Source organism: Bubalus kerabau, chromosome 3 (genome assembly GCF_029407905.1).
Source record: "Bubalus kerabau isolate K-KA32 ecotype Philippines breed swamp buffalo chromosome 3, PCC_UOA_SB_1v2, whole genome shotgun sequence".
In the NCBI taxonomy this organism is placed as follows: domain Eukaryota; kingdom Metazoa; phylum Chordata; class Mammalia; order Artiodactyla; family Bovidae; genus Bubalus; species Bubalus kerabau.
In genome coordinates this window covers 27355107-27382873 of record NC_073626.1, presented here as the reverse complement: position 1 = coordinate 27382873, position 27767 = coordinate 27355107, and the positions used below count along the sequence as shown (strand labels likewise).

The following is a 27767-nucleotide window of genomic DNA, read 5'->3' as shown; positions in this document are numbered from 1 at the left end:
CTGGCTTCTTTGTCCCCATCTCGGTCCCCCCACCCCTTCCACATCTCCTGAGCAAGTTACACGCGGCCTTTTGAAAGTTCTGCAGCTGGCTGCTCCAGAAGGCTCGGCACGACCAGCCAGCATGACACTCGATCCTCTGTGATCCCAATTTGGGAACGTTAACACGGAAACCCAAGCCACGTGCTGTCAAGCAGGCCCCGGGCCACACCGGGCCCCAGCCTCAAATACGGAGACTTCAGGCTCCCCCAGGTGAAGTCCAGAAGGCAAGGATTCAGAGGAGATGGACTGCTGGGTGGGACCACAAGACCCTCATGACCTTCAGCCGCCTGACAGAGGGTGCGGGGGACAAGAAGTGACCCAAGTCCAAAGTCCTGGGGGGCACCGGGGGACACAGCTGACAGGAAGCTGCCTGCAGCCCTCCTGTGTGCATGCGTGCTCAGCCGTGTCCGATCCTTTGCAAACCCACAGACTGTGGCCCGCCAGGCTCCTCTGGCCATGGGATTCTCCAGGCAAGAATACTGGAGCAGGTTGCAGTGCCCTCCTCCGGGGGATGTTCCCGACCCAGGGAAGCAGCCCTCCGTGAAGCACCAGTAAATATCTAACCCTGACGTGATATTTATCACTAAGCAGAAAAAGCAGGCAGTCCTGCAGAACACAAGGAAAACAGCACCCAGAGGACGCGGCGGACTGTTCTTAGAAGCTCAGCCACAAAGCAGCTGTGGAGCCTCAGGCTACAAGCCACCGCCCACAAGGCCTGGGGAGTCACCTCTTCCAAAGGGTTTTTCCCTGCAGTCCCTTTGCTCCCTCAGATTCCTCCACACACAGATGCTGCCAGGACAGCGGCTCACCCCCAGGTTCAGGGTTCAAGGCTTGGCCCTTGTTGGTCCTTTAGAAATCCTGCCCCAGTGGCCACCTCGAAGCCAGTGACATTCAAATCTACTTTTCCTACTCAGCTCTTTCTCCTGGGGGACGTTGCTGCATCTTTGCCTAAACAGCACGCCACTGACCCCATTTGGCATGCCAAAACTCACACTACGCATCTTTATTTCAAAAGCTGATACCCAAGAGACATGCCCATATCTGCCCATGTCCCAGGATGCAGTCAAGGACTCCCACTGGCCTTTACAGTCACCTGTTGGCTTTACTATGTAATTAAATCCATTATTTCTGCTCACACCCTCATCTCTCACCAGCCTACAGAAGAGGGTTTAACTGGAGTCTCTGCCTCAGGACTCAGTCTTCTTCCTCTTCTCTGGCCATCCTAGCTAGAACAGCCACGCTCTTCCAAGCTCCCCACTGCTTACAGGAAAACGTCTAACCCTTCCATCTGACATTCCTGAACCTCCTTCCCTCTCCGCCCTTGATTACCACAACTCCCCAAACTCAGTACAATAGCCCTGGATACCCTAAAGAATGTTCTAGAATATCACTCCATGAAATACTCTCCAAGGCCAACAAATGTTTGGGGAGCAGGTATACAAGACTCATTATGCTCCATTAAAGGCTCTGATAAGTCCTGCAGCAAAGAAACCTGTTTAGCCTATCATTTCCCCAGCCTACTCAGCCTAGAAACTTCTGCAGCACTTCATCTATTAACGGCTCCCTTCAGTTCTCTGCGCGACTTCTCTTGCCTGGAAGATCAGCCCTCCGTTCTGCCTTCCATTTGTGTTTCTGCCTCAATTTCCCTTCGAGGGCCAGCTCTGGCCGCCCCTTCCCCAGACTCCCCCTCCTGCAGTCCGTGCCCACACTGCTTCCTTGCCTCGCCCCGAAGCCCATGCTGCCTACGGGCCTTCCTGAGATGCAGGGGAGCACGGCAGTGAAGAGCCTGGATTCCGAATTCAGAAAGATGTTAAATCCCAGTCCTGCCTTCAGCAACTCTGATGGGGCTGCTTAGAGTGCTCTGTGCATGGAGAGACAACAGGACGTACTGAATCCTGCCTTCAGCAACTCTGATGGGGCTGCTTAGAGTGCTCTGTGCATGGAGAGACAACAGGACGTACTGAAGAGAGCTGCTGACAGGGTCAGCGCAATCAGAAGGGCCAGATCCAGCACAGGCTGGGCACATCACATACTCAGGAAGTCATCATCAGCCATTTTTCTTCCAATTTGTTACCGCTGCTTTGCCACTTATCACTTTCTGTGTATCTTTTCAATGGAAAACCACAGAAAGCCCCAAGGCTGTCCCTTCTCCCACTCTTCCCTCTACACCATCAGGTTTAACAAATAATGTGTTGATGCAGTGGCTCAGTGGTCAAGAATCTGCCTGCCAATGCAGAAGACACAGGAGACTCAGGTTTGAGCCCTGGGTTGGGAAAATACCCCGGAGGAGGAAAGGGCCACAGTATTTTTGCCCGGAAATCCCATGGACGGAGGAGCTTGGTGGGCTACAGTCCATGGGGTCACAAAGAGTCAGACACGATTGAGCGAAGGAGCATGCACAAAAGCCACCATCGCAAACAGCAGGTGGGTACACACCTGGGCAGGGAAGAGGAGTCAGCAGCCCCAGGCTATTAGCATTGAGCAAGACGCTGTGGGTCCAAAGATTCTTCAAGCAGTCAAGACCCATACCTTCACGGAAACCCTCCCCGAGATAGTACCATCCAGCCCTGCCCCCACCACCTGTTCACCCGCTACAGCCCTGGAAGGGTAGGGAGGTGCTCGGGAAACCAAGGCGGGTGGATGTCACCCCAAAGTGGACAGGGTGGCCGGTTTCCACAGCCCCACATTGGGCCACGATGACCTGCTGTGTTAGGATTTAACTTGAAATTTTCAATTGCTGTTTCTAAAAGCTTAAATTTTCACCACAGGCCCTTTCATTCATGTGACTTGCTCGGTTAATAACTGAAACTGAGAAGTTTCATTTCCACTTCTGGTCCACCCTGACTTGCGTTTTTCCTGAGGTGTCTGTATTCGCTTCTCTGAATGGCTTGAAACACCCCCGTTTCACCCTCTGAACCTCTCTTCAAAAGGCTTCAGAAAGATTTCCCTGGTGATCCAGTGGCTAAGACTCTACACTCCCAATGCTGGGGACTCAGGTTCAATCCCTGATAGGGGAACTAGATCCCACACCCTACAACTAAAGATCTGGAGTAGCCAAATCAATAAATATTTTCTTTAAAAAAGGCTTCAGAAAAGCACACTCTTATTTACAGCAGGTGGGAATGACGTCTCTAAGATCCAGGGCACGAGCTTATATCTACAGCATCCCCTGGCAGCTCCGTGGACCCCCCTCTCCAGCTCCCCCACCCAACACACCCAAATTCCCACTCCACCTCCAGGTGCTTCCCCATTCTCCTCTCTCCATTCAGCTTTCCTGTTCTCCAAGCAACAGGCTCTGCACCAATCCAAACTTTCCATCTTTCCATCTCCAAAATGGTAACAGCCTTAATGTGCCTTTTCTGCTTACCAAAACTATATTTCGTTGAAAAAATATAGATAGAAGCATGGAAAAAAATTAAATTACAGTTGTGCCACACACAGAAAACAAAACCATCGACTATATCTTGATAATTACCCTTACCACTGTCTTCTTATAAAAATAAAACAAATCCAAGTTTTTAGAGAGGACCACACTAACATTACATTCTATAACCTGATTTAAAAAGAAACACACACCCATAGGCTATGGACAGCCTTCTGTGACATTGCATATAGATTTATGTCACCATTTTCAACTGATCTAACCAATCCCTTACTGGCAGGCATTCAGAAACAACCTCAACTTTTAAAAATGCTAACATCTCAAAATATTTGGATATACCACTGCCTGGGGGAAAGGTCGGAATTTGGTCTGTGCATTTCTATTACAATCATGAAAAACCACAGCATCCAGGTGTCTCACCCGTAAAGAATCTGCCTGCCAATGCAAGAGACACAGGAGACACGAGTTCGATCCCTGGGTCAGGAAGATACCCTGGAGTAAGAAATGGCAACCCACTCCGGTATTCATGGACAGGGGAGCCTGGCAGGTTACAGTCCATGGGGTCCCAAAGAGTCAGACGTGACTAAGCTCTCAAGTACACTGGGCAAACAGAGTAAAACTTAAATCAACTGTGCTAAGCGGGAGGGCTCGAAGAAACTGTTTATAAGAGTGGCATTCAAACAGCAAAGAAAGTCATTCAATAAAAGCAATTCGTAAAATGCAAATACCATATTATCTTTAAAAACGCTCTGATGGGCTGTGCATGGATGAGCTGTGCATGGGTGCTCAGTCGCTAAGTTGTGTCTGACTCTTTGGGACCCTACGGACAGCTATCAATGGGATTCTCGAGGCAAGGATACTGGAGTGGGTTGCTATGTCCCCCTCCAGGGCATCCTCCCGACCCAGGGATAAAACTCAGGTCTCCTGCACTGGCAGGTAGATTACCACCTGAGAAGCTCATGACAGGCCACACCATAGTATAACATAGTTCAAGCAGCAGATCTCCACTTCATTGGACCACAGAGTTTTCTTTCTAGGGGGAGAAGGAGACAGTAGTCTGAAGTCATATGATCTTTGAGAAGGGGAAGAGGTGAGAGGTAATTCTGAGGCTTGATCACTTGAGGGAGCCCAGTGAACCATGGGCTGGGGGCTCAGAGCCCACCAAGGAGAAAACCTCAGCAAACGTACCCCATTTCCACATTTCTTAGCAGTCTTGGTGGCCCAGGCAGCAAATGGTGTGTCTGGTGTGGTGTGGATACATCAGGATGATATATAAATATATATGAAAATGAGAGACAACAGAAAAGCAGCTGCCTGATGATGGCTTGTGAGGGTCACAGAATTAATTAGTATTCATGAATAATGAACACTGATGGAGTCCTTGATATCAAGCTCTGTGAAAACGCTGTATGTACATGCACTATTAGCTCACAAAAAACTCAATGAGATAAGCACAATTATTTTCATTCCCATTTTACTGAGCTTGTGTGGGGCACAGTTGAGGATCCTAAATTAGTGAAGTGGAGGAGCCGGTAAAGAACCAGGCAGTGTGAAAGCAACGTCTGCACTCCCAAGCTGTACATGCTCTGGGGTATTTACAAGCCCGGCACGACCTGGCAACATGACGTTGGGAAACGGGATGCCCACCCAGATGGCAAGGGCAGCCGAGCCTCACACCAGCAGTCTGTTTTCCAGGAGAAGGACAGCCTGGGAGTGAACCATCCCAATAAACCCGCACAAGAACACCACGACTGCCTTTCACTTCCCGGAGGTCTCCATGGAAATGCACAGAACCAATTGCGCCCTGGAGCCAGGCCTCTCCGATCTGTTTGGTTTTACACATGCCCCTCGTCTGGGACTTTGGCCACGTCACCATGGTCTTTTTTTTTTTTTTAGCAGTAAAGTGGAGCAAAGGCACTTGGGACTAATCACAGCTGAAAGACCGTCTATTTAGCTTCAGCGCGCTGGGCAGAAGGGCAAGGAGACTATATTTGGGCAAACTGTTGATGGGGGTTCCGTGGAGCGCTGGCTTGGGTGGCAGTGCCCTTCTCCCACCCTCGCCTGCCCCCACCCAAGCCATGTGGCTTGAGCACTTGGCTCTGACACAGGCACATCCCTGAATCCTCCCTGGGGCTCCGAGGAGCAGAGGCGGCACCAGCACTCCAGGAAGTGATGCGGTGAGAAAACCAGCACGGAGCCAACAGGAAGCCAGGAAGCCCTGCAGCACGAGGTGGTAACGTGGCCCCCTCCCCAGCTGCAGAAGCCCCCCCAGCGATCGAGCTCAGACAGAGCCCCTCACAACTATGGCCACAAGGAACTGTGACCACTGGTTTTCCTATCCCTCCTCCACATGAGGCAGAGCAGTCCACATGAGTCTCAATCATCTCCAGGTCCCAGGCACCTTCAATCAGCAGGGGCTCAATAAATATTTGAGCTTCCCTGGTGACTCAACAGTAAAGAATCTGTCTGCCAATGCAGAACACCTGGGTTTGACCCAGGCCAGGGAGATCCCAGATCAGGAAGATCCCCTGGAAGAGAAAATGGCAATCCACTCCAGTATTCTTGCCTGGGAGATCCCATGGACAGAGGAGCCTGGCGGGCTATACAGTCCATGGGGTCTCAAGAGTCGGACACAACTTAGCAACTAAACAACAAATAAACAACAATGACAAATTTAAAAGAGTTCTGGTGATGGTTGTATAACAATGGGAATGTCCTTAATGCTACAGAACTGTACACTTAAATGGTAATACCAGGGTACGGGGGTAAAAGGGCTATGGGATTATATGAAGTCATGTGTGTGAAACTTCTGAAAATTGTAAAGGACTATGGAATTTAAAGAACCTTTCATTCAATTTAAAAAATTAAAAATTGTAAATGGTAAGATACTAACTAGTATGTTATGTATAGTGAAAGTGAAGTCGCTCAGTCATGTCCGACTCTTTGCAACCCCATGGACTGTAGCCCACCAGCCTCCTCCCTCCATGGGATTCTCCAGGCAAGAATACTGGATGGGTTGCCATTTCCTTCTCCAGGGGATCTTCCCGACCCAGGGATTTAACCCAGGTCTCTGCATTGCAGGCAAATGCTTTAACCTCTGAGCCACCAGGGAAGCCCATGTTATGTATATTTTACCACAATTAAAAAAAAAATAACACGTATCACAGAAAAATAAAAGGCGGTGACACTCAGATGCTTCTAATATCCATTGTATGAAGTGTGGCATTGTGTGCATTGAATAATTTGAGTTTAACAAGTATGGGGTGGGTTTAATAAGGTAACAATTAACAGTGAACCATGATTTACTGAAACAAAATGTCACAGAGGTGGCAAACGGGACACTCAGTAGGCCCTTCCAGGTATCCTAAAGCAGGAAGAGTCAATAAACGTGTAAGGGGTCAGAGACAAAGCCCCACATCCATCCAAGAAACCAGACTCTTCCCTACACACTTTCAACCCCAGACCTGAGAGCCGGCACTCCACTGGTCACAGGAGTGCGAGCGGTCCACACACCTGCTTCACTCCCAGCTCCTTCCAACAGGACGGGAGGGTGGCAGTCTACAGAGCAGGCCTGTGTGTGCGTGCTCAGTGGCTCTGCTGTGCCCAACTATGCGAGCCCGCGGACTGCAGCCTGCCAGGCTCCCTCTGTCCATGGGATTTCCCAGGCAAGAATACTGGAGCGGGTTGCCACTTCCTCCTCCAAGGGATCTTCCCCCACTCAGGGATCGAGCCCTCATCTCCTGTGTCTCGGTAGACAGATTCTTGACCACTGAGCCACCAGGGAAGCCCAAGTAAACCTGTGGATGTTACTAAATCCTACTGGAAAGGGAGGGCCAGTAGATCTGAGATGTTCCTCTACTTTGATAAGTTTATGTGGTGCATGAATCTCCAAGGAAGGGGGCCTGGTAGGAAGAGTTTCATGTACCCCTCTGACCCAGAAACTTCCAGCCTCCTGGCACCATGCCAGGGATTCCAACATCCTGGAACTCGAATCAGGAAATATCAGTGTGAGTAGACGGATTATTTAGAATATCCTGAGTGTATACCTGGCTCCCCAATTTACTAGCTGTGTGACCTCAGGCAAGTTATGTGAATTCCCTTGGCCTCAGTTTTCTTCTCTTTAAAATGGAGTCAGGACTCGGGCTCTGAAGTCAGACAGGTGGGCTGTCGATCCTGGCTCTGGCCTCTTGACCAATGGAAGGCTGGTTAGGCTCCCTGCTCTTTGCAGACCTCAGTTCCCTCATCTGTACTATGGGAGCAACCACAGTATCCACCCTAAGGGTGGCTTGGAGGGAGGGAAAACGGGACCCAAGGAAGGTGCTCCCAGCAGTGCTTGGCATGAGGTCAGCACTCAGCACATTTTGTCCTTTGACCCCACAAGCTGTAAAGTGCTACATGAACGTCAGCATCCTCTGAGGCTCCAGCCAAGTCCCACTCTTCTGACGAAACTTCCCTTGCTGGAATCTAAAAGCTTTCTCAACTCCAGGCTTACACAGTGGGTAAAACCACTGTATTCACCACAAGTATATTCAGCATTTAGTTATCAGCTGATATCTAGCACTATTTCCTACACTGATATCTAGTGATTCAGATAGAATTCTTATCTCAAGTTTCTTTTTTTCCAAAACAGAACTGAGAGGAGTTAGATGAATTTAAAAGCTACATACATCTACTGTTAGAAAAAAAAATTAAGGGAAAGATATAACACTGAAAACTAAAGTCTTCCATGAGCTACCTGGGACAGACATAATCGATGTTGACAGTCTGCTATGATTTTTCCGGATTTTGCCTTTGCATATACAAATGTTTTTTAGTATTATTGAAATGGACTCAAGCAATGGCTCCCTGTTCCCTAAGCCGAGGAGCAAATCCAAACGCTGGGTGTCCACGGCCCTGAGACCAGTGCAGACTCATCTTCCATAACTTCCTTCCTGAGCCACCTCCCCGACTTTGGCAACACAGAGCCTCTTCCCACTCCCTAACCTCTCTGTCCTTTCCACACAGCCTCTCTCTGCCTGGAACACCTACCTTCTCCCAGGCCCATCTGCCTGGCCAGCACCCCTTGGGCCTTGAGGCCCAGCACACACATCTCCTGTTTACAGTGACTCACTCTGTACCTTTGCACACAAGAGCACCAAGGATACTGCCCCCTCCCACAGGACTCCGGGCCCTTGTGACAGCAGGACCTTCACCTTTCCATCTGTGACCCACTTGGCAGAGAGCACACGCCCGGCCTGAGTCGGGCTGAATGAACAGATGAGAAAGGCCGAGGCTGGCAGTGAGGAGGCGTGAACCGTTAGAGGCTGCGAGAGTGTTCAGAGCAGGTGGTGCCGGTGCGACATGGGAGGTGACACAGGAGGTGACGTCTAGGGAGAAGCTAGAGTCAGTCAACAAAACGGGAGACAGGGGATGGGGGAGGGCTGCATACACAAAGCAGGAGGCAGGAAAGAGGAATGTTCAGGAAGCACCAGGGTGGTTTGCGATGAGGGGTCAGGGCAGGAGCAGGCTGAGCTTGGAGGACAAAGGCTGGTCAGACTCCAGGGGGACCTGGAACGCCACACTGGGCTCCTCAGACTTCAGGTGGGCACCACCAGAGGCCTGGAAGGGAGGGAGACCCAGACCCAGCTCTGAGCCAGACGACATCCATGGAGAAGGGACCACAGAGGAGGCCAGACAGGAGGCCGAGGACCAAGCTGGGACTCACTGTCGCCGTTCAGGGGGGAGACGCCCAGGGCATGAGCAAAGGTCGAGGAGCAGTAAGGGTGAGCAGGGATGCGGGGCAGCTCAGAAGGTCAGCCGGTGGGACTAAGAGACCAGACGTGGGCCAGTGACCACAGGGGTCTGTTCCGACAGATGCACTTGCTTTACCTCCCTCTGCTGTAGACCACGTAAATCACAGGCAGTGGGGCCAGGGCTGTTAAGATGACGGGTGATCACCTACGGGCCTCGGGAAGAAGACCCCCATGGTTCCACTGGGGTGTGAGAGGTCAGACAAGGGCCCGATCCCCTCGTTTTGTCTCCAGGAGCCTGGCACCAGCACAGAGATGGAAGACACATGTCAAAGATGATGACTGACATCCATCAGCACCCACCGCCTGACAGACGGAGAGCAGACAGCCCCTTATGTACAGTGAGCGAAGCAACTTCGTGAACAAAACGAAGCTGTGCACAGGCCGAGCCTCTCTCCTCCCCTCCCCAGTCAACCCCCATCCCCCAACCCCAGGAAACCTCCCCAAAGGGCTCCCCCGCCCTCCACCTCCTCTGACACTGGAACAAACCCTGCTTCCCTGGGTCAGGCTGCTGTACTTGAACATAAGCCCCTTCATGGCTTATGTAGCGAGAAAAAAAGGGGAGGGGGGTGAAGATGTTCCATCTGGCTGAGGCCTGACTTCTTAAAAAATTAGAAATCGCATTAGACACAAAACATACTGTCTGAGTAAGTCTGAAGGACACTTCAGTGATAAGGTCACACAAAGGCAGCAGCAGACAGTGGCTCAGAGCAACACTCGCGTTCAAGGGCAACTCTGCACCGGGGCAGCCAGGTCACAGCGGGTCCCACACAACCGCCTGGTCACAGAGAGTGTCTGCCACACCGGTTGGACAGGGAGAGTCTCTGAGTGGACACCAGAAAGTTCAGATGTGGGGGTCCCAGGGAAAGTGGGGGCCCAGGGCGTACTTCCCAGTTGGGGTGGAGACTGAAATTGTATTAGGAGGTAGGAGGAGTTCTCCTGGGGAGTCCCTGCCACAGCCTTCTGATCAGACTCCTCATCTCCAACCTCATCCCCCAGGGATCAGCAGAGCAGAGGACGGAGTCTCAGGTCACTGCCCTTCCAAAGCTCTTCAAAGGCCCCCAGTACCTCCAGGAGAAAGTCTCAGGCTGGCAGCCACCACCTAGCTGCCCACGGTTGTCTATCTGCCCAGCCACTGCTCCATCTGAACCTGTTCTTTCTCCTGTAACCTTGGATCACATACCCACGCCTCCTATAACTGTATGTGAAGTGAGTGCAGGCGGCTGGACAAGGACCTGAGTGACTACCCGGTGTGGTGGTCGCAGAACAGGGCACAGGGCTGACCTCCCCGGACACCCTGTTCCCAGCTGCATTCCAAATGCCGAGGGAGCCGCAAAGGGGAGCCCTACAAGTCAAGACATCTCTCCAACACCTCCTGAGAGCAACATAAACAACGGGGCACATGCACTCAGCTGATGCCCTGCACCAAGCCATCTTCTAAGCGCTGTGGCTGTATCAACATTTCATCTTTTGTGTTGATGTTTCTAATCCTCCCAACGACCATCAGACATAGTGTTACCCCCATTTTCCAGATGAGGAAGCTGAGGCATGGAGCGATGAAATAATCTAGCGATGATGCTGCTAGGACAGGGAAAACCAGGATTCAGACTCAGGCCATGTGGCTCCAGGCCCACGACCTCAGCCCCATAATTCATGCCTCTGACAGTCCTTAACAGAACCGCACCTTAAAGACCCCCCATTTTACATTACTACACAAACAAAAACCACAACAACCAAATTCTCAGAAAGCTACACGGAGACCAGCATGTCCAACAGAACTTTCTCGAAATGTGGCCAGTGTGGCTGAGCAACTGAACCTTTTGTATCATCTTGATGAGTTTACACTGAGACAGCCGGGTGTGGCGTGTGGCTGCCTACTGGACGGCACATGTGAGGCCTGTGTTGGCTGAGCCCACAACTCTGACAGCTCAAATGCTAACCGGAACGGATAATCCCTCCTCGAAACTAGGCTTCAGAAGGATGTCACCAAGTGCTGATGCCTCTCCTTTACAACATCTCTCCACCCCTTTAATTAACTCGCTCTCATAATCTCGAGGCAGAAAGCACGCCCGTGGTCAGAGGAGCTGAAGAGGCCTTGCAGATGGAGTGGGACCCTACCAGCTGGCCGGCAACGCCTTAAGAACACTGCTGTGGGTGTGGGGTTAGGGTGGCTTCAGACTCTAGGTTCACCCCACTGATGTGAAATTAAGAGGCCACAGGTGTGTGTGTGTGTGTGTGTGCGCGCGCATGTGTGTATGTGGCATATCACTGAATATGCACACACGCTCCAGCCCAGGGCCCAGGACCACCCTGAGCACCCGTGTGATGAACGCTGGGCGGGCAGGGCAGACGCTGGCCATTCTGCCCAGGACAGTGGCCTCTTGCTCTTCCCAGGTCCCCCGTCAGCCTCTTTCAAACAGTAGTCACAAAATCCATATCGACAGTTACTCCTTGCCCATCAAGCACCACAGTTACTGAGTCCATGCCCTAGAGCCCAAGAGTCACAACTACTAAAGCTCCACTCACTCTAGAGCCCGTGCTCTGCAGTAAGAGAACCCACTGCAAGGAGAAGCCTGCGCATCACCACTAGAGAGCAGCCCCGCTCGCCGCAAGACGAAGTCTGAGGGCCGTGACAAAAGCCCAGTGCAGCCCAAAAAAGGAAAAGAAACCCTCTTCAGAGGTAGGACAACTGAGGCTCTGGGGATGACGTCTTTCTCACCCCTACCAACTCAAATCATGTTGGGGTTTGATGTTGAAAATCTTAAGAAACCATATGGAGGAGTTCTTCAAACCTCAACCAAAGCTCCAACCAATGAAGGCCTCCGTGTACCAGAAATCACACCTGCATGCACGCACACACACACCCCGCCTTCGGTCAGTTCACTCATCCACGAAGCTGTGTCATACACAATGCCTAGGAGTCACCGCCACACTTGTCCTCTGCTCAGGGTGTTGGGGCTCTATTCAATAAATCTGCTCTTCCGCCAATGGCAATGGCTTGATGGTGAGGCCCAGCCATCTGTAACTCTGTAAGCTGCACCTGCCGCTGTCATCAAATTCAAGATCTTACTTCTACCTGCAAAACAGACTATCAGCTTCAAGCTACCATGTCATGACCTCCTTGGAGAGGAGGTCACCATGTTCACATTTGTCCCCAGAGCTCCACACAGGCATACAGCAGGCACTCAGTCAGCAAAGAGCTGCCAAATAAATGCATGCAGCACACTGAAGAAAGATCTATCAGTCTCAAGGCTTCTGCACCCACAGTTGCATTCAAAGGCAGCATCTGGAAAGCCAGTGAGCAGAATTGTAAAAACACACTGGACCTGAGTTAGATGATGTGGGTTCAAGCCCCGAGTTTGCCAGAAATTCACTCAATCGTCCTGGGCAAATCACTCAACCTCTGGGGTCTTGTTTTCCCCTTCTATGAACGTAGTAGATGACGTCTAGGTTTTCCTTTAGCCCCTGGGCTTGTAAAACATGAAAAAAAGCTGTGTCTTGAGCGGTGACCACGGAATTAACTTGATGAAAAGGTCAATGAAGATATCACCGCCAGAGGCAACAATTCTCATGCAGATGTGGACCAAGAGCAGGCAGTGACTTTAACAGGAGGTAAAGCTTCTGCCCACTCACCCTTGGTCACATATGACACACATATTCGGGTTACTCTCTGGAGTCTCTATCAGGGATTCGCAAATTGCAATGACTGTTCCAGGACGAAAAGTCTCCACATGGAACAATGACCCCCAGACATTACTTCCAGGTAATAAACGGATTCCACTCAGACAAAGAAAAATAAAGCAGCCCTTGGCTACATTCCGTAGACGCCCCATTCATGGAAGCATCAGGGCTGAGCTCTAAGTGTGAGCCAGACGGGGCTGACTTCTTGTCTTGGCTCTGACTCGGAGAGGATGGTCCTTGGCCAAGTCTCTGCTCTAGAAGCCAGGCTCTGGATGGGTATGACAACCCCCATAAACCATCCAGATTACAGGGTGAGGCCAGTAAAGCATTTCACAGATGGAGACTGCTGCCAACCCCTTGAGACAGATGAGGGAAGCTGTCGAGAGGCAACGTGGCTCGGGTGGAGAGCCACAGAGCAGCACCTCACCTAACCCTGCATGTCCCCAAATTCCCTCCAGGGGCCTCCCAGGCCCCCACTCATGATGACCGGGCTCCGTTCCTTCGTGCAGGAAAGCTACGCGAACCTGCACGGTCCAGGAGACCCGCTTGCAAAGCTCTTTAAACCTCACAGTCAACCCCCAACGTTACCCAGCTGTGAGTAAGCTAGGCTGGGTTTCTTTCCACCCGAGACACCTGAGACAAGGGAGCAAGTCAAAGCTGTATACGAGATAAAGGCATGCTCGTGAAATGAGAAGGGCTGTGTCAGGAGCCGTGGTGGTAGCTTTACTGCTTTCTCCCCCCAGCTTTTTTTTTAACTCCTTTTTCTTTAACCATTAGGTACCAATAGACACCAGATACACAGAGCTGGATAAAAAGGTTACGAGATCATATCAGTGAAGTTTCCCACCACGGCCTGCTAAAAGCACTCTGGTTGATTAGAAAGCACTTCTGTAGTTTGGGAACTCTAATCCCCTCTTATCAACCCTTCAGCTTAGGCATTTATCAGGGTGGGAACGGGGGATACATCTGCCATAGAGTGATTTCTGGGGCCCCTGCCCACGATGAAGCAGATCAAAAAAGGAGCTCATGCCTGCCAGACTGAAGTTTTCTCCATAGCAACACATGGGACTCTGCAAACAGGCAGGACTAAGGCACTCTGTTGTGACTGGGCTGGACAGTGCTCCGGAGAAGCAGCAGCTGAGGGTGCAGACACAGAGCAGGCGAGAGGGAAGTGGCAAGGTCGGAGCTGGCAGGGCAGCTGACAGCCAAATATCTGAGACCCTCTAGTACCCCCAGCCCACCTTTCAATAAGATGGATGGAAGAGGGACAACTGATGTTCTCTGGGGAAAGAGGCACCTGGGGTATTGTGATTGTCCCCTTTGGGGCAGACGGCTGGTACTGGAGAACTCGGGGGAAAGGTCTCACGGAAAAATAGGTCATATCTAAATGGAAATCGGGGCCAGCATGATGGCGGAAGGTGTGCTCACACGCCCAACTGGGACGCCAGTAACAGAGACCACCAGCGTGGTTGCTGAGACCATCAACTGAGTGCCTGCATGCCAGGCCCAGTGCGAGACATTTACACATTATCCTGTGGTGAGAATTAAAAACTCACTCACTGATCAACACCTCCTTTCTGGCCGTCACATTTTTGCCAAGGGAATAAGTAGGGATCACTGAGGTACCCTTACATCCCACAGGAGAGGGTTTGACACTTTAGGTAGACCAGGAGGAACACTAGCTCCAAATCTCTGTTCTGTTGTTCAGATCACTGAAATGCGGGTAGAAATCCAATCACAGAACAAGGGCACTCCAGAGACAGCCCTTCTCGGCTTCCCCTGACTCATTTCTTTAGAACACCACTGATGGGCCACGTCAGAGGCAGGAGAGGAAGACGCGTAAGTCAGGAACTATACAAGCTGGCAGAGGAACATCTTCAAAAGCACATTAGGAGTTAGTCAAAGAGAGGCGACACATACCCATGGATGAACATCTGTGCTGTATACACAGCTCTTCATCTTAACAGAACAGACGCAGAACTGTCTTAGGGCACTCATGAATGCTAAGGGGCAGGACCGGCAGCCTCACTTCAGGTTCGGTGCCTACGGGGACGCCTGGCAGGATGTGGACTGGTGCCACGGGACCCATGTCCTGCCAGGTTGTAACACAACCGGCTCCCACTGTATATGCTGCAAACACATCACCCTGACAAGCTGACCATGGCAACCAGTCAGCAACCAGGAAGAAGGTAGTTCCTGGGGAAAAGGTGGCCCTACTACATCTGTCTCCAAAACAGTTTGAAAGCAAAAGCCAGCCACTGCCCTCAAAGTTCTGAGTCCAAATTTAAAGTCATCATGGACCAAATCAGAAACCCAACCTTCAAATGATGGGCCCAGAATTTCAGAACCGTTTCCATGCTGCAGACCGGCAGCGCTTGCAAATGAGCTTGGGCAACAAACAAGTTTCTGTCTCGAAATGACTTTAGAGGTAATATACAAGTCGCCTCGTCTCTGCTGGATGTGCCCCCCTTGTTCTCATTCTCCGATTGCTAATGAGCGCCTTTTCCTCTCTCTTTCCCTGCCTGGTTTGGTCTGAAACGTGGCACCGAAGGAACAGGACATTGGAAAGGGAAGGGAAAGGGGAGGGAATGCGGCTTTCAAATCGGACACACACCCCACTGGCTGCCCACACCCTGAAGGCCGCGGGGGCCGGACTCCACCTAACAGGCCTGACGGACCCAAAGTGTGGAGTAGAAACCCCTCCTTGCACCATCTCTCCCCAGCAGAGTCAAGAAAGAGAGCTGGAAGGGAAGGAGAGGGGGAAATAAAGCTCCACATTCCTGACATTTTTTAGCCGAGTGCCGAGACTGCACAGAACAGCTCTATTCCAAACAGCCTGCAGGATGGAAAGAAAACCTGGGCTCAGGGGGGAAGAGCCTGTCCCCCTACCCCAGCCTCAAAACTGGGAGAAGGAATCTCAGGAGGGTTCAAAACTGAGCCAGATGGAGGTGGGAGGGGAACTCTTTCACGTGTGTTCCCAAAGGAAGCGATCCCAAGGGAAGGAACTTGGAGTCAGCATCTCCCAGGGGACAGAACTAAGGTCCCGAGGTCCCTGCTGGGGAACGAGAGCCCTTCTGAATGCTGGTGAGCTGACCAGTGAGTTGGGGAAGGGGTGAGGCACAGAAGAGGTGGAGACCAGTTAGGATGCAAGAGCCGTGGCTGCCAGGGTGTGGGGAGAGGGCCTCAGCTCATTGGCCGAGGTTGGGCAGGGGACCCCAGAGGAGGGAGTGGCCAGGATACTCGCTCTTTGTGGGAAGAATTATAATTGAGTTTTCCTGACTCAGCTTCTGAATGAAGGCATCCTAGCCCTGCCCCAAGTTAGAAACCCAAAAGCCGGCAGTCCCCTCGCCCTGCCTCCCCCTCCACTTTCCATCTCCTTCCGTCTTCAATCCGGCTGTGTTAAGTGCTGGCCTGCCCCCGCACCCTGACCCACATCCCTACCTACACACACAGGCACAGCACCCCTCCAGGGGAGAGCCCAGATGGCCCCGAGTGACAGCAGTAAGTCCCTGACAGTCTCCCCTGTGAGGGCGCCCACATGCGTTTCTTGGAGGTCCCCAGAAGACAGTGAGTTGTTTCCACTCTCATTTGGTAGTTCTAGAAACCTGAGTCTCCCCAAATACCTATCTCCATGGAGCATCAGCTGGTAGATGCGATGAGGACCTTCCGTGTGCCTAGCACAGCAGAACACACATGCTTTGTAAGGGAGGTTGGGGCATGGCCCTCCTCCTCCCAGGCCAGCCCACACTGACCCACATCGTACCTCGGTGCACCTTTCCCAGGAGACAACCCGCCTGAAGGCATGGATGCCACCGGACTAAGGCTCTCCTGGAAGACGGTGGTGGGACGGACATAGGCATTTCGGCCACAGCCCTTTCCACATTTCCCAGTCCAATCCCAAGACGGGGAGGAGAGCAGGGCAGTCTTTTCGCTGGTTTTTCCCACCCTGGGCCTTCTTTCCTCCTCTTCACGGGATTAAGGACTCCTGGCGCTTTCTACCTCCCATAGGCGGCCACGTTTAACCAACAGGACTTTCCACCAGACCACAGGCGGCGAGGGAAGGAGGTATCCGGAGCTCAAATGCTCGGCAGCTCTTTTGGATTAAAGACAGAGTAGGTAGAGTCACCACCCTTAATGAACGCCAGAGACACCGCAGAGGCCCACCAGCTGCAGAGCGGGCATGTGGCCGTGCACGCTACAGCTGTCACGTGTGTCTCTCCAACCACACCCTCCCAGACTGGTGACAAGGCATTGGGAGGCCTCTCAGAATGAAGGACAGCAAGGAGATACTGAGGGCATCTGCTGGAGCAAACAAATTCTCTATCCCATAGGCTATTTTTATGGCCAACAATAAAGGTTCAGGCGCAAATGACTTGCTTTTATATTGGGAGATGCTGTTACTGCATTTGCTGCTCACATGATCTCAATTAAACCTCACAATAACCCCCGGGGAGAAAGACAGGTTTTTACTAATCTGTACTGACAGGGAAACTGAGGCTGCAGCTGTTTTGTTTTTTTTTTAATTTCATCAGATGAGTGACCAAGCAGAGACAGCAGCACAGGAGATGACCCTGGCCTGACAAAGCCCTTGCCGCAGATATACCGCGAGAGTTGTGGGGGTTGAGGGAAGAGTAAAGTGGGCCTGCAGACCCCAATAGTAGTCTCCAGTTACTTCCGACAGACCCTGAAGGCCAGCCAAGGACACGTGTACCCATCCAACCCTGGCTCAGCCACCACAAGCACATCCCCACCTTGAGGGCAGCTTCCCTGCCTAGCAGGGCCCTCCTTATCCTGAGAGAGGAGATAGGAAACCCAGACACAGAGGGACACGGAAGAGGAAATTAGCCACACCAGGAATCCTCCATATCCAAGGCAACTGATAGATGGTTACAGCTTCCCAGCCCGATCCTGAGATGCAGATAAGCTGCCAATGAAGCTGCACTCACCTTGAGACAAGGCAGACCAGGGCAAGTCCTTCACTGTTCGCCAGTTCTCCTTGCTTGTGACTATCACATTTTTCTGGCTGTCTGGAGCAGGGAGTCTTCCCATCAGCCCCCTTGGATTCCGACCCCATTCGCGGTAAGTCGGTGAGGCCTGCCCCAGCTGTCCCCTACCCCCACAGTTATGGTAGAATCACCTTTCTCCTAAAAGCAGAGGGTATGCCTCGCCTTCACCTTGCTCCTGTCACAGGGAGAAGCTCTAGGTCTACCACAGATGGAGTGAAGGAACAGTTCACAGAACGTTATGATCACAGGGTACATGAAAACTGGCCTTCGGGGCAAGAGCAAAAAAAAAAGGAGAGTGTCAGGAGGACCGCAAAGGGCACTGCTGGGATGGGGCTAGGGCCGTACCCCGAACACCTCCACTATGGCCCAAAGTTGAGGATGCAAAAGACCCCGAAAATCAGGTGGGAAGTAGAAAAGGGCCGGGGTCCCTCCCACTGGAAAAGCCCAGAGGAGCTGGCAGCTAGGGCTAGGAAGGGGGAGTTGTGCAATGCCTGCGGGTCTGGGAGTCTCCGGGCTTGGCTCCTGGACACCAGAAAGGAACCTCCGCTGGGCGGGCTAGGGTGGCAGAGCCGCGTCAGTTCGAGGCCAGGGTTGAGAGTCGGGGCTGCAGAGAGAGCTGCAGGGTCCAGTGGGTACCCAAGGGGGCGGCAGGGCTGGCGGGCACGACGCGGAGCTGGCGGCGGTGTCTGGGCTTACTAGGAGGCCGAGGGGCGCACGGTGCACAAAGCCGGGGCGATGCGGGGGACCGACACGGCGGCCCGGCGCCCGGGCGCAGACGCAGACCCCGGGGGACCCGCCAGGGGACGCCGGGCGGCGCGCGAGAGGGGCGCTCCCCGCCCCGATGTCGCTCACCTCGAACATAAGCCCGATAAGGACGCAGAGCACCAGGCAGAAGCCGATGTCCGCATGGTTGTGGATGACGAACTCCTGGCTGAAGAGCGGGTAACTTTTCGTCCGCCGGCGGAAAGCCATGGCAGTGGGCGCGCACGGCCGGCGGGGCCCGCACCCGGCGCTCAGGAGCCGCCGTGCAAACTTCTCGAGCCCCGGCCCCGCTCCACCCGCCGGCCCGCCGCTCGCCCGCCCTCCCGCCGCCGGCCCAGCGCCCAACAACTTCTGGGGCCCGCCCCCTTCCTCCGCCCGCCCCCGCCCCCGCCGCCCGGAACCGCCCCCGGCGCAGCCCCCTCGCCGCCCGCGGCCCTCAATCCGCGCGCCCGGCTCGCTCGGGCCCCGCCCCCCGCGCGCTTAACCCTCTCGCCGCCGCCGGGGACGCGCGGGGGGGCGGGGGCGGGGGCGGGGCCGGGGCCGTTGGGGGCGGTACCCGCGGCCGGGTCCTTCTCGCCCGGCTCGCGCACCCAACTCCGTTCTCCTGTGCTGCGAATCTGCAGTTTCCAGCCGAGGGGCTCACGAACGCCCTGCCCTGCCCGGACAGGAAGTGGGCCCGGGTTTCCCTCTCTCCTCGGTTACCGCTCCTTCCTCCACGGGAAGGGAAGGGCCGCAGGGCCACCGAGAGGTGGGCCGCGCCTCCAGGGTTCTTCCGGGGGTGCGAGCTCTGACCCTGTGGGGCTGAGAGCAGCGCAGGTTGGGCGCAGGAAGGAAAAGCTGCAGGCCGGTTTCCTTGATGGCCCGCGCCCTGCACCGATGATTATGAATGGACGGATAACCAAGTGTTTGTTGAGAGCTAGAGAGCGTTAGGCACGGTTCAGAATGCTGGGAATATGCGGCGAAGACCTTGCCCTCGGGGAGTTTGCTTTCTAAAGAGAGGAATGGATGAATTCGTGCAGTTTTGCTCTATTGACATTTGAGATCTTTGTGCCACTATCAATGAGTTTCACACCTTTTACCCAAATATCTTCGGTATTAATCTGAAAAAGTGGAAGAATAAACACTGAAGAAGAGAAGAAAGAACTTTCACATTGAAAGTTTCTGTTCAGTATTAAGTTTTAGAAGTACTCCTGGAAATGACAAAAGGTATTTTTCATAAATTAATTTATATCGGCAAATATTGGATTTATTCCTACCAATAATGAAGGAGTCAACTAATCACCTTCCAGATATACAAAAATACAAAAATGAGCAAAGAACTATTTAATTCCTAGTTCCTTTTTTATTAGGTCCTCAGCAATTTCACTTCTAAGTAAATACAATTTCTTAGAAACGGCACAGTGTAGGAAATGGGGTTGAATCTGGACTTAGCTGGAGTTCCAAGATAAGTTTTCCATCTTAAGTTTCTTGAATCCAGTATTTAGTCTTTGTTCTTTAATTCCTTTATCTGACTTTAAGGAAATGAGAAAGTAATGCCTGTATTGGGCTAAACCTAATTTAACTTCAAGACTGACCTTTCTTTTAGTTGGACCTCAGTCTCAGGAATAGAAAGATCCAGAACTCTGGAACATCTCAATTTTCCATCTGTGAAGAGGTGTTCAAATCTTCAAACTGCAGACATATATCTATTAGGTTGAACCCTATGGAATTGATTTCTTTATAAGTCAAAACTGGAATACCAGCATTTCATATGGTTTAATCTGATAGTTCCCTTGTGTTTAAACATGACCATTTCTAGAGGATGCGGTGGTGGGAATTCCTGCAAAAGATGAGATGTTGCCAACCTTTTAACATTCCCAAGAGTTTAGTTGGAAAGTTCTGGTACACAGTTAGGTACTATAACCTCCACATTTATAAATGAGAAACATGATATATAGGGGATGACTTCTGGCTCAAATTGATGACTGCCAACTCCAAACCTTTCCAAATATAACTGAACAATTAGACATGGGGCTTAAGTTTAGCTGTATGATTCATATGTCATTACCTTTGAAACCCCAAGGAGGAAGTCCTGAATGCCTACTTCAACTGTCACAACCATCTTTAAGTCCTAGTTTCAAGACCACCTTCAACCCCAAATGGATTTCTTCCCAACCCTTCTCATGTAACCAGTCATGGAGTCCCACGAATTCTTACCTCAGAATCTCTCCCATCAACTCTCACCTCCACCATTCTTCACCTGGGCCACACTAATTACCCATATTACAATGACTCCAATATCTCCCCCCTTCACACATTATCCCACTAGAAACATCTACTGAGCACCTACCAAGTGCCAGAAACTGTGCTAGTTACTGAAGACAGAAAGATAGGACAACCCTTGTTGGTGGTTTTAAAATATGTCCTCAAGTTCTTCCCTATCTCTCCCAAAAGAGATGGTGATTAATACACCTCTCCCCCTTGCGTGTGGGCTGGATTTGGTGGCTCGCTTTTAACAAACAGAATAAGTGATGGTCATAAAAGCATTTTGGTTTTCTTATTTCTTTCTTGTGCTGGATCACTTGCTCTGGGGGTGGGGGGGGGTGGGCTGCCATATTGTGAGGATACTCAAGCAGCTTTATGGAGAAGTCCCTATGGACAGGAACCAGGACCTCCAGCCAACAACCAGTGCTAACTTGCCAACCTTCTGCATGAGCCCTGTTGAGAGCAAATCTTCCAGCTCTGATCAAGCCTTCAGATGACTGCAGCCCTGGCTGACCTCTTGACTCCAACTTCATGAGACATCCCTAGCCAAAACCAGCAAGGTAGCCACTCCCAAATTCCTGACACACAGCAATTGTGAAATAATAAACATCTGCTGTTTTAAGTCAGTGAATCTGGTTGTCATTTGTTATACAGCAAGAGGTATGCTGCAGCTTACAATCTATTAGAAGAGACAGAGGCATCATTACAATTCAGTGTGACGATGGTGACTCTAAGAACAGTTTAAAATATGTACCCCATGAGGACAAAGGAAAGGCAACTTAGTTCTGGTTGGGGTATTGGGAAGAGGACGTTCAGGCTGGACCTTCAGTAGCTCCATTCTCTATTTTATTAATAGAGAATGCAGAAGAGCAGTGTGAGATAAATTTTGGAGACTTAAGATGGAGCTGGATTGTAATGCATTTCAAATGCCATGATAAAGAATTGTACCTTTCAAGGTATACATTTATCAAAACACCATGAATATCTTACAATTTTATTTGTCAATTATACCTTAGTAAAACTGAAAATTTTAAAAAAGAGAGAGAGAATTGTGACTTTACTCTGCAAACAGTGGGAATTTTTTTTTTTAGTATAACTGAATCTCTCTTTAGAGAGAGAACCATCAGGAATATAAAGATCATTTTTATTTAAAAAGAGTGGTATCTGGAAGACCAAGAAAAACTATTTTAACAGCCTAGTCAAGAAAAAAATAAAAGGAACCCTTCTCAATAGTGGTGATAAGAGTGAAAAGGCAATGGATGATTTCAGGGACATTTCAAGGGTTAATTCATTGGATTTGGTGTTTGCTTTAATAGATGATGTATAGAAGTTGGAGGAAGCAAAACTTTAGGCTCTGGTGCTCATGCTCAGTCGCTCAGTTGAGTCAGACTTTTTGCGACCCTATGGACTGTAGCCCACCAGGCTCCTCTGTCCATGGAATTTTCCAGGCAATGACCTAAATGATAGTGGGACCATTAAAAAAAAATGTATATGGAACAATAGAGAAAAAAACAGTTATAAGAGAGGAAAAGTGGGCCTCCACTTTGCACAAGCTGAGCCTGAGAGGTCCTTGATGCTTTGACAGGTCAGTTGGAAACCATTGGATTGGATTAAGGGAGGGAAAGCCAGAATTAAAGGTATTTGTGCTTCTTCTAGGAAAAGGCGATGGCACCCCACTCCAGTACTTTTGCCTGGAAAATCCCATAGATGGAGGAGCCTGGTAGGCTGCAGTCCATGGGGTCGCGAAGAGTCAGACACGACTGAGCGACTTCCCTTTCACTTTTCACTTTCATGCATTGGAGAAGGAAACGGCAACCCACTCCAGTGTTCTTGCCTGGAGAATCCCAGGGACGGGGGAGCCTGGTGGGCTGCCGTCTATGGGGTCTCACAGAGTCGAACACGACTGAAGCGACTTAGCAGGAGCAGCAGCAGCAGCAGCAGTGCTTCATCTGCAAGGGGACTGTTGAATCAATGAGGTTAACCAAGTGTTCCAGGAGAGTGTGCTGAGTGAGGAAAAAGCCCAAACTCAGCAGAATCTGAGGGACCCCCAACCCTGAGAAGAGAGGAGAAGGAAAAGGAAAGGGTGGGGTGGAGGAAGCTGGAACATAAGCATTTCACCAGGACAGGTTAAACCAGGCAAGATGAGAAGAGAATGAAGCCCCTAGATGTAGGCATTACAGTCTTCAAGAGCCTACTTTAAAAAAAAAAAATAATTGAAGTAGAGCTGATTTACAATGTTTTAAGCATACAGCAAAGTGATTCAGTTATATACATATTTCAGATTCTTGTGCATGCCCCTGCAGTGGAAGTGCAGTCTTCTTAGCCACTGGACCACCAGGGAAGTCCTTCCATTCTTTTTTAATGGCTGGTTAATATTCCATTGTGTGTCTGTCCTTTGGACTGCAAGGAGATAAAACTAGTCAATCCTAAAGGAAATCAACCCTAAATACTCATTGGAAGGACTGATGCTGAAGCTGAATACTTTGACCACCTGGTGTGAAGAGCTGACTCATTGGAAAAGACCCTGATGCTGGGAAAGATGGAAGTTTGCAAAAGGAGAAAAGAAGAGCAGAGGATGAGATGGTTAGATAGCATCCCTGACTCAATGGACATGAATTTGAGCAAACTCCAGGAGATAGTGAAGAACAAGGAAGCCTGGTGTGCTGCAGTCCATGGGGTCACAAAGATTTGGACACAACAACTGAACAACAATATTCCAGTGTGTATCTATATCACATCTTCTTTATCCATTCATCTGTTGATGTACATTTAGGTTGCTTCCATGTCTTGGCTACACCAACAGTGTATGGAGGTTTTGAGGCCCACTCTTAAATGGATATTGGAGTGGACTTCGTTAACATTGGGTAGGAGATGAGAAAAGGAGATGAGAAAGTAGTCTATTCTTTTAAGAAGTTTGGTGAAAAAAAGGAAAATGGATGGTGTTCTTGGGAGATTTGGAGGATCCAAGGGAGGATCTTTATTTTTTAAGATCTGACATTGTTTGGAGACAGAGAAGAAACACTCAGGAGAGAGAGAAGGAAATATAAACTACTAGAAATATGGGAGATCATGGATGAAACCAAGGAAGAGGCATGAGGGCCGCTCCAACAACAAAAGCAAGAAGGGAAACTCCTCTGAGCCTGGGACAGCAACCTAAGATGGGTGAATATATAGTTAGGCCTGGAGGTGGAGGAGATAATAACCTCTCACATTTGTATTGTGCTTACAGTTGCCCCACAAGGGAGCAAGACAGTGATTACCAGCCCCTTCTTATAGCTGTTCTGAGACACATGAATGACCAAGGGCCACATAATTAGCAGGTTGCTGAAACAGGACTCAGACCAGAGGTCAGCACCGGGTCCTCTCTGCCTGCCCAGGCTGGAGCCTTTCAGGCTTCCTAGAGCATGGCACTGATCAGATGGGTGCCATCTCTCTCTCTCCACCTATCCCATAGTAAAGCATTAGTTACCCAGTCATGTCTGACTCTTTGCAACTCCATGGACTATAGCCCACAGGCTCCTTTGTCCATGGGATTCTCCAGGCAAGAATACTGGAGTGGGTTGCCATTTCCTTCTCCAGGGGTTCTTCCTGACCCATGGATTGAACCCAGATCTCCTTCATTGCAGAAAGATTCTTTACCATCTGAGTCACCAGGGAAGTGGGGACTGATATTTCTGAAACACCGGTTCCTAGCTAAACTGGAGTAGCCCCTCTTTCTAGACCACACCCTGTAGTTTCTGCTTTCTGTGTCTTTGTTCCTTTCATAAGACCCTTGTGCCGTGTCCCTTTGTTAAAAGTAGCCAACCTTCAAGATAAAGGGCATTACCTCTTCCTTCACAAAACTGTCTTCAGGGCGTTCAGGCTGGAGACATCCCATGGCACCTGTGCACTCCTCTCAGGAAGCAGCAAGTTCTCCTGCAACCAGTGGATCTGTCCGTGAGTTTTACACCCCCTTTGGATGATGTCACCTTTCAAGGCAGGAATCTAGCCATTCACTCTCATATCATGGTGTGTCCTCATCAAGTGTTAATCAAATAAATGGCTGAAAGAGAAATGCTGTGGTCATGGCCAGTACAAGTATGACAACTATCCCCAGCAAATTGAAAATGTCTTTTCCCTCATAACAAGAAGTCCTGAATTAGTTCATTCCCAGGTGTGTATGTGATTCGTCCAACCCTGGAGTCTCACTGTCCTCCCACTTTGCTTTTGTCTCAGACTTGTTCCTCATGGTTACAAAGGGGCTGCAACAGCACCAGGTATTGTATCCTTCATACAATAAGACCCAAAATTCAGACAAGATGGAGAGGGGCATTTTGAAGAGTGAAGAAAACTTCCCCAGAAACCCCAGACTTTCCCATCATGCCTCATTGACCAGATTGTACCACATGTCCATACTTAATCCAATCATTGGCAAGGTGAGTGGAACTGACATGATTAGAGTAACCTCACCAGGAAGCCATCCTCAAAGGAGCTGAGACTTTCAGCCTCCTGTGAAGATCCTGACAACTGACGGCAAGAAAAAAGGGCTGGGAGACTGGTATGGAGCAGGCATCCAGAAACGTCTGCATGGTAATTTTTGTCAGGGCTTTTGATTATGATTTATTTATTTTTGATGTCGTTGCTGCACAGGCTTTTCTCTAGTTGTGGCTCCTGGGCTCTAGAGCACAGGTTCAGTAGTTGTGGCTCACAGTCTTAGTTGCTCCACAGCATGGGGGATCTTCCTGGATCAGGGATTGAATCCACGTCTCCTACGTTGGCAGGCGGATTCTTTACCACTGAACCATCAGGGAAGCCCCTGTCAAGGTTTTTTACTCTGTATATTTTCGCTTCTTTGCCTTATGGAACTCATGGCACTCTTGCCCAAAATGAGTCCGGCTTTCTGGTTTCTGTACAGTAGACACATGAATTTTGCAAATGTCACACACCTAACAGTCACTGTTGAAGTGTCTGGCTGATGGAACTCCAGCTTGACAAAGTGAGGTATTGTTTCTCTTGGAGTCTAGCATATTAAAACAGACTCCATACCACCTTTTGCCAAATGATGAACCATCTGATCTTCTTGCCTCGTACCCCACAGCAGTGTAGTGGAATCAGTGGTGTGCCAAGGTCAGGGCAGTGGAAGCAGTTAGCCCTGGGGGCAGGGACAAAGGGGTTGCATGATCTATAAAGAATTTTAAAACAATGATAAACCTTTAAAGGCACTGTGGTATCCTGGATTGAACCCGGAACAAAAAAGGACACTAGTGAAAACATTGCTCAAATCCAAACAAAGAGTGTAGTTTGGTTAATAGTATTGTACCAATGTTAATTTCTGTTTCAAAAAATGGACCACAGTTATATAAGCTGAGTGAAAAGTTTTATGAGGACTATCCATAATATTTTTGCAACTCTCCTGTAAATCTAAAATTATTTCAAAGTTAAAAGAATTTAAATGACAAAAGTGACTAAAAATTGGTGTTTCTTTTTTTTTTAATATCACCATGGCAATTCTAAGCAATTTTAGAAGTAAAAATACCTCCTGCTTGCCCAAACTTTTGCTATAAGTTCTAAATAATTGTTGTTGCTATTGAGTTTTAATAATACATATGTAACTTAGCCCATTTTTATTACTTATCTTTTAATAAGCATTGCATCCTATGTGAAGTTAATTTAGCTCTCATATATACCGCTGGCCCCTAATTTACAGGTTCTCAGATGCTCACATTTGTTTCAAGTAAGTTCATACGGGATTGGAATCAGCGGAGCTCAATTCCGGCACAGCCAGATCTCCACCCTCTGGTGCAACAGAAGCTTGCATTTGAACCACAAATTGGAAATAAACAATGATAATGATTTTACAGATGAAGAGACAAATTATTACTTTAGTTCCATCATTCTGTGTGACCACTTGCAGCTCTTATTTATGTTTTAAAATTTAGAACAGTGAGACAGAGTACAAAATACCATTGTTATTTATTATTATTATTAATTTCATGTCATGTGTCATGATTATTTCTGGGTTTGTTTTTTGTTTTTTTTTTTGGTAAAGGAGCAGAGTCTTAAAAAAAAAAAAATTCCAGCTCACTATTAAATATTCTAAGTACAAGAGAATGTAGAGTTAAGAGTCTAGGTATTAAAAACTACCTTTAAGATTATATAGCCCACTCCCCTCCTTTTAGAGACAATGAGAGGAAAGCCCATAAGACTGGTGAGTTGGGGCGAGGACAAGGCCTCCCTTCCTGGCCTGGAGCTCCCAGCCCAGTCTCAGTATCCCATGCTCACTAGTCTCTGGCAGACAGGCAGTAACTCAGAAAAAACAAGTAGCTCGTCCAGTGGCAGCTAGTGACTCAGTGGCAGAGTAACACATGGGAACCAGGACTCCTGACCACTCAGGGCTCTAACCACTGCCCTCTATTTCCTCTTTCCAGCTCCTTCAGCTGGAGACAGATTTATTCCAGACGACTAATGAATGTGCCACCATTCAGAAGGGAAGTGGGGGGCATTTTTAAGAAGAGATGCAACTCAAGTTAACACAGAAATGAATACATTGTGGTCAGAATTCCTGCAACCAGAAAAATAATCGGAATATAACATTTGGGGAGCAAAGGAACAATTTCAGATCCTGACTTCCACTGAGTTCTCCAATGTGGGGGGGCATCTTTAGATGGAAACTATCTGGGAAAGTTATCCTTAGTTTGTTTAAAAAGAAAGCAGTAACTATCAGAGTAGCAGCTCTGTTATGCAGTGGGCGTCACAGTGAGGAAAAGCTCAATGGAAAGATGGCTTATAGGAGCCACTGCCTTCCCCAAGCAGCTTTCGCCCAGACTGGGGAGAAAGGGAGATATTGTTTTGATTACATTTAAGCACCTCTCTGTGGACCTTTGG

The 27767-nt window shown here is 49.8% G+C and overlaps 1 protein-coding gene and 2 long non-coding RNA genes across 5 annotated transcripts in view; 1 reads left to right on the top strand and 2 right to left on the bottom strand.

Moving 5' to 3' along the window:
- Window positions 1-18984, bottom strand: part of TRAM2 (translocation associated membrane protein 2) — a 69701-nt gene extending 50717 nt beyond the window's left edge. The window contains exon 1 of one of the 3 annotated variants that reach the window (XM_055571216.1): window positions 18750-18984. In XM_055571216.1, the coding sequence (XP_055427191.1) occupies window positions 18750-18869 (120 nt within the window). In that variant the 5' untranslated portion in view covers window positions 18870-18984. The other 2 variants (XM_055571220.1, XM_055571218.1) reach the window with 2 other exon arrangements.
- A 997-nt stretch (window positions 18985-19981) lies between these two features.
- Window positions 19982-25108, bottom strand: LOC129645809 (uncharacterized). The gene is made up of 2 exons (XR_008711504.1): window positions 24730-25108; window positions 19982-20359 (listed from the first exon to the last, which is right to left on the bottom strand). It is a non-coding gene; the product is annotated as an uncharacterized LOC129645809 (long non-coding RNA).
- On the top strand, window positions 24646-26744 carry LOC129645805 (uncharacterized). Its single transcript, XR_008711499.1, has 3 exons — window positions 24646-24839; window positions 25119-25318; window positions 26590-26744. It is a non-coding gene; the product is annotated as an uncharacterized LOC129645805 (long non-coding RNA).
- Window positions 26745-27767: the final 1023 nt, after the last annotated feature.